Here is a 16,287-nt window from a genome sequence, read left to right on the forward strand (position 1 = left end):
GGTAAAGGAATATTCCACAGCAGAAATTCCCTTATCCAACAGTGAGACAGAAGCAGGGACACCCTGGCAGTCAATGATGTGGCTTGCACAAGCACCTCCTGACCCAAACAGGCACAGAAGGAAGGACACTACCCTCAAAGTACACCCTGGATGAGCTCACCCACACAGGGCAGGAAGACCAGCACAGCCTGTGGTAGGAGGTGCCCAGTGGTAGCCATACTGAAAAGAAATGCTTCACGTGACACAGTCCTCCATTTCTGCCAAGCTGCTGGAGCCTTTGGCCCTTTGATGACTGGACTGTTCAAAGGTCCCAGTTCCAGAAAGATGAGCCAAGTGACAGAGGTAGACTTTAACAGCCTAGACACAAGCCCTGGATGATGGTGACAATCATAATGTGACATATGAGAGAATGGCAGCTTAGCTCAACAGAGCAGGCTGTGTTTGCCACTTTATTGTTAGTAATAGCAGAAGGGAGGTAAGTGCTCTCAGAGGCCACTCATCACAATGTAGGGCTGATGGATTCTAAGAGCATCTGAAAGAGTATAGAGCAGACAAAGAGACAAAGCTCCTGCTGATAATGTGAGGGGCTGCTTATCCACTCAGCATGGAGAGTCTGTCTGCTTGGTCCTCACTTGGGCCATGGAGCTGGACACCTTAGCTGTCAGGAGTGAAGTTTGTCCTTAAGACTAGTTCTATAGTGCAGTTTCACTCAAGGAACAGACTATGTAAAAATAACAACTGCCTAGCTTGACAATTACCTTGTCTGTTGCCAAATGTCCAGGTGGTATAGTTGCATTTGGACACACACAGCAGAGAGTAAAACTAGCTTACAAACAACCTAGAAAATTAGGGACCTTTATCCCTGGAAACATGAGAATATATGCATCTGTCACCTGTATGCACTAAATCTGAAAGTATATAGACAGTGACAAGGTTCCATGTAAGCTTTGTATAAGCTCCCTGTGACAGTTTCATGGCCCAGCCACACAAACCTAAAACCCCAAGTTCAGTCTTCAGAACCCACAGTGGAAAGAGAAGACCATATCCTCAATGTTTTCCTCTAACCTTTGATGGTAAAATGATAATAATCATCAAATAAATAAAAATGTTTAAAAAGTCACAGAGACCTAAGAGGCTTGACATTCAAAGTCTTGGGATTTGGCAGAATCCTGCATTACTGTGCCTGTGCCGTCACCCACCATGTTGAAGTTTCTCTGTGGCCTATGAGTGACTCAATCCAAGAAGCCCCTCTGTCCCTGGTAACTTTAAACTTGACCAGCAAAGAGGCATGCACTTGTGTTGAGAGCTCCTTAGGGATGTGGGGGCTAAGTAGGGTGCCCTCTGTTGGCAGCTGTGACTTCTATGCCTCTACTGAGAAATAGTCAACAATAAATACATTTTATTCCATATTCTTTCCATCAAAAGGGCCAGAACCTGTTTCAGTTATTATGCTCTTGCTGGTCTTTTTATTGTTTCCTTAATATATAAATAACTCCCTTTAAAAATATTCACTGAAGCTGGGCGTTGGTGGCGCATGCCTTTAATCCCAGCACTTGGGAGGCAGAGGCAGGCGGATCTCTGTGAGTTTGAGGCCAGCCTGGTCTCCAGAGTGAGTGCCAGGATAGGCTCCAAAGCTACACAGAGAACCCTGTCTTGAAACCCCCCCAAAAAATTCATTGAATTAAAAGTACTGAAAACAATTTAGCATCACCCAGAGCCCACTGGGTGTCCATTAGAATGCCCTTTCAAGTATATTCTTTTAGTTTCATTTCATTTCTCTTATTATCATGTTTGTAAATTCTTTTAAGTAAAATTTTTATCCATGAAAAACTCATACAGATTACTGACATGTGCAGTCTTGTATGGGATAGCAGGATGCTGAGCTGTGTTTGGGGGTTCCAGGTGCTATGTGGAGCCTTAAGAAAGTGACTCAGTCTTGCAGTTGCCCCAAATGGGTCCTTCCCTTTCTCTCAGACATCTTGTCCTCATGGCACACCAGTGTGTGAAGTATCATGGGATCACAGAGTTAATAGCTATCACAAATGTTTGTTAATTTGGAAGCATGTAGATAGATGGATAGATAGATAGATAGATAGATAGATAGATAGATAGATAGATAGATAGATAGATAGATAGATCTCAGTGTGTAGAAAACATTCTTTCGTATCTGCCTTTTCATTTTTGTCTGTAAAGGCCACCATCATACTCAGGAGACTCTTTGGGACTTGTCTGTGTCCTTCATGGAAAGCTATTTTCCATCTAGAGAAACACAGAACTGCCCTGTGTACATGCTGTCCAGAGAGCCAAGGGGCCAAAGACTATTTTGGTACCCATTCCAGGAGTCCCCTCAACAATGTGATCCTATTATGGACCCTTCTGGTGTGGCTATGGCAGAAGTAGCTACTCTGTGTGTCTGCCTATGTGACATAGTTTTGATGTTGCCAGCTTTGCCCTTTCATCCTCCCAAGCCTTGCAGACAAGCCCAGATGTAAGAGAGTGAGATAGGGAAGAGCTTACCACGCTCTCAGTTGGGCCTTCGTGTCTATGCCTGTGTGTGTTGTAGAATGGTATTTTAATATGTGTTACATTTGTTTATGTTGTAGAACATTTTGTTTAATGATGTAAAGATGTGTTGCATTCTTTCATGCTGCATTTGTTGAACTCTGTGAAGCTGTGCTACTTTACAACACACACAGATGAAACACCTGATTGGTCTAATAAATAGCTGAACTGCCAATACCGAGGCAGGAGAAAGGATAGACAGGCAGGCAGGCAGGAAGAATAAATAGAAGGAGAAATCTGGGAGGAGGAGGAGGAGGAGTAAGATAGAATAAGGAGAAGATTACATTGGGGGCCAGATGCCCCACTACACAGAAAACTATGGAGAAAGAAGTAAAGAAAAGTATACAGAAATAGAGAAAGATAAAAGCCCAGAGGCAAAAGATAGATGGGATAAGTTAAGAAAAGAAACACTAGCTAGAAACAAGCTAAGACTGGGCATTTATAACAAAGAATAAGACTCTGTGGTGATTTATTTGGAAGCTGGATGGCAGGCCTTCCAAAAAAGCCAGAGTAAAGAGGAGTAAAAAACCAACAACCAACTACACGTATCTTTTAAAGCACGCATCAGGTCTTAGTGTTTGATGATCCTCACCAGGGATTGGGTGATGTACATTCCCCTAAGACCACCTGATCACACACTAGTGCTGATGCTGCAGGACTAAGGCAACAGCCCTAGCCATGGAAGGGACTGACCCTTTCTCTTCACCAAACTCTAAACAAAACAAATCTCAAGAAGATTGTATTTGTGCTGAGAAACCATCACATAAATCTTGTATCTGAACAGCAGAGTGACCTTTTCTGAGGGGCCCTAGCCCTACACCAGATGCAAATACCACCAGATTGCTTGGCATTTCCTTTTTAAATTTCAAGCGTTTCTGGTTTCAAATCAGCGATTGATCTGTTGGTTTGTAGCCTGTGTGCAATTAAGTTAGTCACACTACTGTTGGAGTCTAAGGAACACAAGTGCTTTGAAGCCACTACCCACCTCCAGTACGTCTGAGCAGGGTGCAGGGAGGGTGGTCTTCTAAAGCTAAAATGCCAGTGATGTTGAGCTTTGAATTGTGTACTGCCATGGCCATGCCATCCTCAAAGAACACGTCTGTTTTTGGTCTCAACTCACACTAAGCCCTAGGGGAAGCTGCAGGGCACCTATGCAGGGTATCTGTTATGATTCCATTTCTAGGTGCAGCACACCATAGGGCACAGGGGTGAGCCACCTGAACTCCCTGGGCTGCAAAGGGGGAAAGCAGGTATCTGTAGTACCCAGGCAGGCAAAGGCCCTGAGGTGGGTTCAGAGTTGGGTGTGGTAAATGTGTTTTTAGTCCACCCATCTCTGGCCCGGAAAGCCACAGAAGCCTAGGCTGGGGCAGGAGCCTATGCGGCCAAATTCTGTATTCAGAATGCAAAATTGTTCAGATTCTGATCATAATGCTTGCTTCTCTCCTCTTTAAATCCGCTGAAGAACTTCCTTTTAAGCTTCTATTAACCTGAGATAGATGGCCAGGGAATGGTATCTTTGTGGATGGAGATATGTTCTGTGGAGCATGGCGTAACCTCAGGATTTTGATTGTTTCTCAGTGAGGGTCTATTAGCTTCTTATAGGAAGCATCTGCCCAATCAATCGAGGCTATTTGGTGGTGATGAGGAAGGAGTTAATAGCAAAAAATCAACAGGTCAACTGGAAGAAGAGCCAACTCAAAACCAGTCCTCTCTTTCTTTGTGCTGAGCATCACACCACCTACATGTTAAGCAAGCGCTCCACCACTGAGCTATATCCAGCCCCCAGCTGTCCGCCACCACCACTTTCCTTTGTGCCTATTGTGCCTAAAGCTTTTGTTTTCTTTCCTTTTTTAATTTGTTTTGTTTTAGACAGGATTTCCTTATGTAGTCCAGGCTGGCTTCAAACTCATGATCCTCCTGCCTCAGCTTCTTGCTCAGGCTGTAGTTCTTGTGCTTTATGTTGAGTTAAGCAGTCTCATTTGAGCTGTCACTAATCACACTTATCCCAGGAAAAGCCCTCAAAATAAAGAGCTATGCTCTCTACCCTGAATTTGTCATCTAATTTTGATTCTATCCTACACAGGAATGTCCTTTCCCCCTATGTCTAGAGTGACTATATAACTAGCTCATGTAAGACCCTGACTTACATGTGTTGTTCCTGAGGTTAAGGCACTTCCATTGTCCAAAGTGTCCCCTTTGGGGTGATAGATCTTTTTTTATGTATGGCTATGCTAATCAAAGGAAGGAAGGGAAGGAAATGAGCTTGTCTAACCATGGGTCCCTTTCCTTCTGCCGCCACAGCTCCACCTGGCAGCCCTGGCATCACTCAAGGGAGACATAGTAGAGCTGAATAAACGCCTGCAGCAAACAGAGCGGGAACGAGACCTACTGGAAAAGAAGTTGGCCAAAGCACAGGTAAGGGACCTGGATGGGTGTTTGTCTAACTTCTTTGTTTGACAGTAATCTCTCTCTCTCTCTCTCTCTCTCTCTCTCTCTCTCTCTCTCTCTCTCTCTCTCTCTCTCTCTCTGTGTGTGTGTGTGTGTGTGTGTGTGTAAATTTCAACAAAACAAAATGTGAATTTAATGAACAAAGGTTCTAGGTGGGCTGCTAAAAATAAAAGAAAGCAAAACAAACCCCAGTGTAGACTAGATGGCTTAAACAGTTACCATCTTTCTGTGTTATGGATGCTGAACTAGATGGTGGAGAGAATAAAGCTATCTCTAATTTCTCTATATATCAGGGCACCAATCCTATTCTTGAGGGCTCCACCCTCTTTTATCATTTCCCCTAAAGCCCACCTCCTACTACTGTCACATTGGAAGTCTTGCAGTATTCAGCACTTGGGGGATGGATACAAATACAGTCCATAGCATTCTCATCCCCACTGCACACAGTCAAGAAACAGAATCGCCTGCCACATAACACCCTTCTGTCCCTGTCTAATCTCTACCCTTCCCTTTCTGTAAAATTAACTTCTGTGATGATTTTTGTACTAACATTTCTTGCTTCTTTGCAGTTTATCAAGGGTTTAATGTTTTAAAGAAAAAACATCACTTTATTCTGATGAACTCAAGTGAAATCATGTTTAAGACAGCCACTCAAACACTTCGCCAGACCCAAACTCCAGTATCTCAGCAAACTTCTATGTAGCTGGAATGGCCATTTTAAAACCTCTTCCAATAGTAGCTATGTTTTTATTCACTTATTCACCACATGAGAAATCTACAAAGGAACTGAAACTAGAAAGAAATCTCTTTATATCCTCTTTCATGATTTGTATGCCTTTTGCCTGCATTCTGTCCTTCCTTGCCATATCATAGTACCCTCTGTTCTGTCTCCTTTCTAAATGCTCTCTCTCTCACACACAACACACACACACACACACACACACACACACACACACACACACACACACACACACACCTGCTTACCTACATTCATGTATGATCAACTAGGTTCTGCATTTGGGGGAGAACATATAGGTTTTCTTTCTTTTTATATTTGGGTGACCTTGATTAATATCAAGTTCATCCATTTTCCTGCAAATTTCATTTTTTCCTTACAGCTGAATACTATTAAGGTTTAATCACACTCAATTAAAAAGTAGGTATTTCCTTTAAATACTTAGAATATAAAGATGGGTTCTGCATGCCTTCTTTGCTTTTGAATAGTGATTTTTAAGCTTGGCCATGACACTTGGTTAACCACGGCTGTGTGCTGGTGACTGCATACTCATGGTATAGTTCAACTAGTCCTGTCTATTCCACCATCCAGATGTGAGCTCAGATTCACATCCAGTTCCCTTGGTAAAGCTGTAAAATGTATCCTTTCACCAGCAAGCACATCATCTCCTACCCAGTGGCTGATTTTTCTTAGATGTTAGCAGCTGTTGATATATAATGTCTAGGTCAATGGTTCTCAGCCTTCCTAATGCTGTGACCCTTTAACATGGTTCCTCATGTTGTGGTGACCTTGAACCATTAAAATTATTTTGCTGCTACTTTGTAACTGTAATTTTGCTACTGTTACGAATGGTCATGTAAATATCTGATATGCAGGATACGTGATACACTACACCTGTGAAAGAGTTGTTTGATCCCCCAAAGGGGTCAAGACCCACAGGTGGGGAACCACTGGTCTGGGTGCATTACTTCATTAGGACTTGAAACACATGACATTTTAGTTGAATTATCGCAAGGTTATTGCTGCAAATGCTTTTACTGGGAAATTTCCCACCTGCTGTTTGTTCAAACGTAATGCACCTCAAAGGGGAAACATAAAACAAGCACCTGAACCCTGCCATTTATTTAACCTTTGTCAGGAGGATGTGCTGAATCGCTGTGATGCTCTGAAAGTGCTCTCTTGTTTGTTAATATTATTAAGAACTTAGGCATTTAAATATATTTGAATTTCAATATGCTGTAATTATTTTCCTTATAAATGCTCCAGTGGAACTATTTTTAGCCAGGTAGAGCCTTGGGTTGCTTATGAGTCTTTTGCATAAACTGAGTAGCCACTCCAGACACCCAGAGTACGTTTTCATGTCCCCCAAACTAGAAGTGGCTGTTCTCAAAGCAGCCACAGTTTTCCCCAGCAGGCAGTATTTCCAGACCATTGCATCGAGGATGCTTGTTGCTTCTAGGTTGCTCATTGTATTGGGCCTCTTTTGTGGGCAGAGTCAGAAAGCTATTTTTGTTAACCAATGTGCATATGTATGTATTGTATTATGTGTAAAGTTGCATATAAAATGTCTTGAGAGCTCAAGTTTGTCCCTCCATTGCAAAGTCAGACTGTGCCATGTGCTTGCTTAAGTCCAGTTTCAAAATCTCACTTGTTTCATCTATAGGGATATTAGAATTCAAATGTTCCATAATCATTCATTTGCTTTATTCCCCATTATATACAGTCTCAGACTAGCAGTCCCACTCTAGCTAACATAGTGAGAAATTCTTCAAACGCTTTCTCTTTAAGTCATTTAAGCATTTGCAAGTAATATTCCCCAGGTTTTTTATATGAGTGTCTTCCAATTTATAATTAGATCCCTTTGAGAGGACTCATGGAAATAATTCTCCTAGAGTTCTTGAGTACCGATAACAGTATGACTGTACCTGTCCTTCTGGGAGTCAGTTTGTTGGTCTTGAGACCTATAGCTTATTTCTTCCTCCTTGAAGGTGCTGATGTCTTGGATGTCTTGCTGTGTCAGGCATGGGAAGCTGCTGTGACACAGGATGGGGACACACCTTTGATGGGGAATGTACTGTGTATGTTTATCTTTTTGATTGTTAAATAAAATACTGTTTGGCCAATGAGACAGCAAGTAGACAGGACTAGGAGTCAAAGAGGATTCTGGGAAATGTAGTAGAGAAGTGATGATCCAGGCAGGAAATGACATAGCAAGGAGACTCATTTAAGCGAAGGAGAAACAGGAAGGGTCCCTTTTTCCCCTCCGCTCCTGCTCCAGTGGCAAGATGTGATCCCAGCAAGGAGGGATGCCAATAAGGTGTCCGATAAGATAAGTCTTATAAAATATATAGATTTTTGATAATTGAGACTGAGCTAACAGATGAAAATCCTAGTCATTGGCCAAGCAGCATCGTACCTAATACAAGTTTCTGTGTATTCATTTGGGCCCTAACTCGGGCGGGTGGCTGGCGTAAAGCTTACATGTGGTGGTGGGGCTCAGCGGCTTTTGGCAGAAAAATTTATCATAACACACCTTTCTTATGTTCTTACTCTATCTAGATCAGTGGTTCTCAACCTGTGGGTTGTGACCCCCCCTTGAGGGTCATATATCAGATATCTTGCATATCAGATATTTATAATTCATAACAATATCAATTACAGTTATGAAGTAGCAACAAAAAATAATTTTATGGCTGTGGGGGTCACCACAACATGAAAAACTATTCAAGGGTTACAGCCAGAGTTAGGAAAGTTGTGAACCACTGCCCTAGATATATCACAGGTTTCTTCCCTTTGATCTTTTTCCTTCCTTCCTTTTAATCCTTTTTTTCCTTCCCCCTTTTCATAGTTGTATTAGATTTAGTCTTCATCCATTTTCTTTGATAATCTCATGTTTTCTGTGTATTCTTTTGATTATATTTGAATTTTTATCTTAGGGAAGTGATTTTTTAAATACATATATAGATGTTTTGCCTGCATGTTTGTATGGGCATCAAGTACGTGCCCAGTACCTGAGGCGGCCAGGAGAGAGTGTTGGAGCCCCTGGGACTAGAATTACAAATGGTTGTGAGCTGCTGTGTAGTGCTGGGAATACCCTGACCTCTGGCTGAGCAGCCAGTGATCCTAACAACAGAGCCATCTCTCCAGTCCCTATTTTTGGGGAAATTTTTAATAAGTTATACAACTTACAATTAATTTTATTTCCTGGCTTATATTTCTCCATCATTTATATATTGTTTCCTCTTTGCCCACCTTTAGTTATTTCATTGCCTCAAGTTCTTTGTATGTCTTTTAAAATGTATTTTGTCTCTGTTGTTTTCTATTCCTCTTTTATGCTTTTTGGCTTAGCATCCATTCCTAAAATGATATTTTTATTTCTAATTCTGTGCTGAGCCCTGTCACCTCATCTCTGACTTTTTCTTATTGTGAATTATGTTCATTTCTGCCTCATACCTGTTTCTTAGATCTTGTATTGATTTTAAAACAGGCTGTTGTTTGGTTTTTCTCTGTGTGTGAGGGGGACATTAATTCATTGTGTAGAGTATTTCTATAGTTAATGGGAAGAATATTGAGCTGTCTTTTTTTTTTCTTGTACAGGATTTAACCTCAATATTTTTTAGGTTTTGCTTTGATGTGATGTGAAAGCACAATCTCCTTGAAGTTTTATTTGTTTACTTACTTTTAAAGATTTTTTTAACTGTGTGTGTGTGTGTGTGTGTGTGTGTGTGTGTGTGTGTGTGTGTGTGTGATGTGTGCACACTCATAGGCCAGCAAAGGATGTCAGATCCCCTGGAGGTAGAGTTACAGGCAGTTACAAGCTTCCTGATGTAGGAGCTGGGGACTTCCACACTTGAAACTGCTGAGCCATCTAAACATGCTCCCCTCCCAGAACTTTTAGGAATGGGGCTTTATGAAGGCTGTTTAACATCTTAGCACATATGACAGCCTCTTCTTGACCTTCCTGGCTCTCTGGTCTGTTTCATTTATGTCTGGATCTTTTCTTTTCCTCTGTCATTCCCATCCTGATCTGTTTGGATGCTGCCCTGAGGGTGTGTGTGTGTGTGTGTGTGTGTGTGTGTGTGTGTGTGTGTGTGTGTGTGTGTATGTGTATTGCTCTAGATGGGAATCCTGGGAATGGGTCTTTACAATTAACAGGGACTAGACTGCCTTGGCCATTCATACCTTATGAAGGTCCTTTCACACCTGACACCCTGGCATCAGCACAGCCCTCCTGGGTTTACCTGTTTTCACCAGTTGGCCTTCAGGCTTTTCCTGTGAACACCTATTGAAATTTTCCACTTTTTAGAGTCAATTTTGATTCTGATTTTGCCAACATGGTCACCATCCAGATCTACCAATGATGTTGGTTCATTCTTACCTGCTTATATCTTGTTTCAAAGGGACACTAAGTCCAAAAATTTAAGCTGCTGTATAAATACATGCTCAGTTTATTTTTTAATGTGGTAATTCAATGCATTAAAGAAAAACCATCAAGCTTATTTTTAAAAAGCAATTTTAAAATTTCAACTTGCCGGGCTTAGGGTGGCGCAGACTTGTAATCCTAGCTATTTGGGAGGGTGAGTTAGGAGAATTTTAAGTTTAGTCTATTTTTTGAGCTACACACAGGGTGAGCTCAAGGCCACCCTGGATTACTTAATGAGCCTTTGTCTCAAAAGGTGAATAAAGGTCTTTGGTGAACCTCAGGGGTGGGCTGCTTGCCTAGCGTGCACACAGCCCCAACTTCGAGCCTCACTTCTCCAAGGAAGAAGTAAGTGGTTCAGTGGTGCATCATTCATGATGGGCAGTTCAGAAGGGCATCGTTTATGATGAAGTGTGGGGTTTATTTGTCTAAGACAGATGGTGCTCTACAGCCCAGGTGGGGCTCCATCTTGAAGCAATCCTCCTGCCTCAATGTCTTAAGTCCTGGGATTACAAGCCTTTGCCACCATGCCTGGCTTTACATGGCTATTTTTCAAGTGTATCCTATCACTATTATATTACCTTTGTAATCAGAAAGGAAACCATTGAAGAAAAAATATACAGCTAGAGAAAACTTTTTTTGTTTTGTTGTAGACAACATGCTAGAAGGCCTTGGAAAGTTTTAGGGAACTCTCATGTCTCATCATCATAGGGAACGTGAAAGAGGAAGACTGGTTCTTCTTAAGCTCAGTCAGCTGCTTTTACATTTGACTGGCAGCCAGGAAGAGGAGCCTGCCCCATAGGCAAGGGCAGATGAGCTGTTGAGCATGGCCACTAGTGCTGCTTCCTCACTCCAGGATGCTCTGCAGGACTTTTTTTTTTGGGGGGGGGGGGTTCATTTTGGTTTTTGCACTCAGTTGAAAATTTTACATAAAGTATGATCCCTTTAATAACACCACTAGGGTATTTCCAATGATCTCATCTGAATTGAAACTTTCTAAATGCCTTATCAGAGCAAGTTCTTTTGAACAGAAAATGCTACTTTTGGGTTAAATAATAGTAAAATGATACTAAATAACTGTGGTCTCTAACTTGTACTTATCCCATCACTGTTGGTGGTTATTATTGGTGAGACACCCCCATTTTTCTTTCTCCCCTCCCTTCCTCTCTCTCCGTCCCTCTATATGTGTGTGGGGGAGAGAGGGAGAGAGGGAGGAAGAGAGGAAGAGAGAGAGAGAGAGAGAGATACAAGCAGACCACTCTTCCACCTCTTTAGCTTTTATGGTTTTTAAAGAAAATTGCACATGATTTCAACTCACAGCTGGCAAGCCCTAGAGTCTTGGACTTTAAAGCATGACCAGTATGATATTTATTAGGATTTATGTCTGCAAAGGCAAAGCTGTTTGTTTAGGGGCTAGTAAAAAGACAATAGAAACCTTCTGATGCTTTATCAGGGGTTGCTTGGCTCCTTTGGGGCTTATTTGTGTTTAAGCATTCTCACATAATAGCTTTTAATGATGCCCTGATGATACCAAGCATGTCCTAAGGCCAGCTTGTATTTGCATTGATACACCGGTCTTAAAAGTCACCGTGTGCACACTTCATTAGAGAGCTACCTTTCTATTATAAAAACAAATAAACCCCTTCAATCTAGGAAAGAGAATGTAAGAAAATGTCAGCCTAGCTATCCTGATTCCCTTACAAAGATGGAGTGATTCTAGAAAAGCTAAATACAGTGAGCTTACAGGGCTGTGCTCTCTTGATGGATGCCTGGGTAAATGATGTGTATTTGAAGCTTTCTCCACTTCTCAAAGAGCAAATGCATGTGAAATTTGTACTGGGGCAGGAGGAAGTTTTACCATTTCCAGATATTCCAGTGCCATGATGAAACAAAATTGTAAACAATAAATGGGGCTTACATTCATTGGGGATCACCAGAAGAAATCCACCATTTTGTCCAATATTATTGATAACACTGGAACTGGTTGAATACAGGTAGGTTTGCTAAATTAGGATGGTTAGATCGACCCTAGATGGAACTTCAGAAATAGTCATCGGATGGAAGTGAAATGTTCGGTGAGGAGCCAATATCAGTAAGTCAGGGGAGACAGAATTCTTGTATTAATTTTCTGCTGCAAGCATAATACAAGGGACACATCTCTACTCTTCCAAATTGAGCGGGTGCACAGACCTGCACTTAAATTTGTACCCACGTTCGCATGTGCAGTGGGATGGGGCACTTTCTGTTTCAAAGCTTTCTGTCTCCTGAAAGCAAGCCTCCTGAGTTTTCAAGAAAGAAAACATGCAGTTTCAATGAAAGGGAATAGTATTTTCTGTCATGTGCTTTTCCCCCCCTGAGACGAAGATGTAGTTTGCAGGCATTTTCTTTGTTAGCTCCCCTGTCCTTTCTTCTTTACGAATAGCATTCTGTGATGACACAGTGACTGCTGCAGCTCTGTGCTCCTCTGTGGCATTTGAATCTGTTTCCCCCCTTTACTGGCTTGCTCTCCCCACCCCTTCCTCTAAGGAGAACTGCGGCAGAGCTTAGAATCAAGAGTGTAAATACCCTGAGAACTATTACTTGTGACCAGTCCAGTGTGACCCTGAGAATGTTACATCATTTCTTGCCATATTCTATACGGAAGAGGTGCTGACCCCCTTTCCAGGATAGCAGAGAGGGTTAACACATTAATGATGGCATTGCATTTTTCAAGAAGCCAGTTGATAATGCTCTTAGGTTTGACAGCTGAGAGGAATGCCATGATTAAGGATCAGTGGCCTCTGTGGAGTAAGCTAAAACCCATTGTAGAACATTAACAAACCCATAAAGCCCCTCAGTGTCACCACACTGCACAGGCTTTTCCAACAGGCCTCGCCTTCCCAGACAGGTCTGTCTTAAGGCGTTATTTGGGATAACACTGCTAGCAGAGATGTGCCTAAAGGATTTTATTCTCAGCAGTTGAAATGATGCTTTTGCTTGTTTTTCTTTAATTTTTACCACGTTTTTGTTTACATATGTGTATGTGTTTGTACACACACATACCACAGTGTACCTGTGGAGGACACAGGACAACTTGTAGGACTTGGTTCTCTCTTTCCATCATATGACTCTCAGGGATGGAACTCTAGTCCTCAGGTTTAGCACCTTTACCCTTTGGACCATGTCACTGGCCCTGGTGTTCCTTTACACTAAGCATTATTTTACTTAGGCAACTTTGGCAGTTTATATGACCAGATACAGGTGTTTATAGGCATTTTTCATTCTTCCCTCATCATGATAGTGTTAAGGACTTGAAAAGGAGCTCAGCATATATACCAAGTGTCAGATTAAAAAAAAAATCCAGGAATAACAAAACATTCTATTATTTAATCACAAACTGAAAGTCTGTAGCTATAGGGAAAATCTAGACTCTCAGTGATATAGACCTCTAGAAATGTGCAGGCAGAGCGCCCGCAGCCACAGGCCTTCTTTGCTACGCTGGTAGCATCAGTCAGAAATTGAATTTAGAACGGGAGGGAGAGCCCAAGATGCAATTACTGCAATAATGGGGAGAAAAGCAGAGGCATGCTGTTTCAAGCTATTTTTGCCTTTTTCATTGGAAATACAGCAGGCATTTGTATATGGTAAAGCAAAGAAAACAATAATAACCAGATGGTAAAGGTACAATGAGAAACTCTCATTACTCCTAGCTGCTGTTAAATAATCGCTGAATGATTGAAATGTCACTGGAGCTGCCTACAGAAGCTGGCAATCCCCAGTGTCAAACATTGTGTGCACTTGGGTGCTTCTGTCCTCTATAAGGGTGAGGTTGGAGTTGTCCAGGTTTTGTAGCTCTTGTTTGGTACAGTCAGAAATAATATTTCCTGATGTTTATTAGTGCCATGAGAAGCTTGGAGAAGAAGAAGACCGGAAGGTGGCTATGGATATTACCAGGGATATTACCTTTTTAACTCAAACAGAATTAAAAGGTGTTTTTTTGGGGGGGGGTGGGACTGTTGTTTGTTTGTTTGTTTTTAGCAGTTTTTGCCTGTTATCGGGTTATAGTAAATAAAACAGTCACTTCATATTAGTCTCTTTTCTCATGTACAAAAACGATTTGATCAGTCAGGATATGCAGTAATAACAAGCAATTCCAGATACCAGCTATCTTACTAGTAGCTCATAGAGGTAGGTGTGTGTGTATGCTTGTGTGTGTGTGTGTGCTCATGCACCTCACCTAGACCCAGGTTTATGAGCCATATCTCATCTGGAAAGTTGGTACTCACCATGATCCAGAGAAGGACATGGTAAATCCTACAAGAGTTCGTTAATGATAAAATAGTGTGTATTTACTCATCTCATTAGCCAAAACAAGTTCCAGGGCCTATATTAGCTTCAAGAGGGAGGGGAAGTACAGCTGCACTTTGTGCACGGGAGGCAACAATACACAAAGTATTGGTGAAGGCCCTGCTGGCCACCTCAGTAGGGTTGCTAATGTTTATCTTCCAGGTGGAGCCCCACAGACACTAACTGTGGGAGAGACAGAGACACCGTTTGAAAGAGGATTATGTGAATGGATTCATGAAAACCTGAGTGGATCTTTTGATGTTATAAAAATCATTTTGAAACTTGTTTTTCAAAGAAATGAAAATGAATGTACAATGTAATGAAGTTTGTTGGGGTATAGCGAAAACAATGTTAAATGGAATGCTTATAATAAGTTATGCCTATATTTTAAAAAGAGAAATCTCAAACCTCTCACTGTATCTCAAGTTTATAAAAAAAAAAAAGCCAGAACAAACTGAACCTAAAATTAGTAGAAGAAAAGAAGTAAGATCACACCAGAAATAAGTGAATCTGAACCTAAGAATACACAAAGGACCCTTGAAACAAAGAGTTGGTTCTCAAAGGCTAAAACAGACCATTGGGTAGACCATGAAATAAAAAAGAAATTAAAAAACAGAGATAAAATAGAGACTGCATTCTAAGTTGTCGCTTGTAATCAATCACCACAGATTATCGTGAACAACTAAGTGATTTAACAACCTGGAAGACACCTGGATGCCAGCGCTACACAGGTCTGAAGTGCCAGGCTACCACCTTTTCTTCCTCACCTATGTGTGTCCCTGTTTCTTATTCTCAGAAAACTCCAGGACTCCTTTAGTCCATTTGATTATAGTGACCACAGTTCCCTTCAAAGCTCTTGTCACAGTTCCTTCCCCTAAGGTAGTCTCTTAGATATTTGGGGCAACCCAGAGATATCCGATCCATATGAAAGGAACTGCTAAATTGAAGAAGCTTCCTAGTGCTTTAAGAAAGCATACTTGGGGAAAAATGGAGGGTTGTGAGCCAAACATCTTTGCCCTCAGCTAAAAGGGTTGTTTCCCCTGACTGTCCTCCTTTTAGCTGCAAGTGCTGTCCCTGACTGAGTTTAGGCTTCCTGTAGTCTATCACTCCAGCACGCCCCTCCAGGCAGACTTTTCAGCCAGCACCAGGGGCAAAGGTGATTCAGTACCACATGTCACACTCTCCCTCTCCATCTGGTGTCTCCGAAAGCCAGCCATCCTCATGGGATCTTTGTTTTGGGTGGGCCAGAGCAGTCTGCAGGGATGCCTGTGTTGTCTTGTGCTAGCTTCCAAGTCACTTCCACGCCCTTTCCTCATCCAAACACCAAACCATTTCATTGTGGATGGGATTCTGCAGTCTCTGGACAGGTTAGATGGTGGGAGTGGCCTGTTGTTCCATAAAGACTGAAGAAAAGGAAGATTGAGGGAGGGATGGTGGGAGCATAGAAGCTCCTTAAGCATGTGTGGGAAGCATCACATAGAAAACTGTCTATTGGATTGGATGGTGAAAGCCAGCATGGCTATGGCAGAGTCCAAAGCAGAGACTGGCATTGTCCTGGCATCATTTTCTCTTCAACCTTCATGAGAGTGTGTATTCTATAGGTGTGTGAATACAACACACACGATTTGGGGATGGGGCTAAAGAGCAGCAGCAAGAGCTCATGATACCCCTCGGAAACCGAGAGGAGCAATTAGTCTACCTATAGATGTTTCAGAGAAAGATGGAGGCTGTTGATTTAGTCACCAAAGCTGGCTTTGACATACTAACATTTTGTGGGCTTCTCTTACTTCTAAAG

At 41.9% G+C, this 16,287-nt stretch overlaps 1 protein-coding gene across 2 annotated transcripts in view; it reads left to right on the forward strand.

The window, feature by feature from the left end:
* The window catches only part of Mcc (MCC regulator of WNT signaling pathway), a 233,508-nt gene that overhangs the window by 124,003 nt on the left and 93,218 nt on the right, over window positions 1-16,287 (forward strand). For both annotated transcript variants that reach the window (XM_027400844.2, XM_027400845.2), the window contains one exon: window positions 4,864-4,977. In XM_027400844.2, coding sequence (XP_027256645.1) covers window positions 4,864-4,977 — 114 coding nt within the window. The remainder of the gene's footprint in view (window positions 1-4,863; window positions 4,978-16,287) is intronic.

Source organism: Cricetulus griseus, chromosome 2, assembly GCF_003668045.3.
Source record: "Cricetulus griseus strain 17A/GY chromosome 2, alternate assembly CriGri-PICRH-1.0, whole genome shotgun sequence".
In the NCBI taxonomy this organism is placed as follows: domain Eukaryota; kingdom Metazoa; phylum Chordata; class Mammalia; order Rodentia; family Cricetidae; genus Cricetulus; species Cricetulus griseus.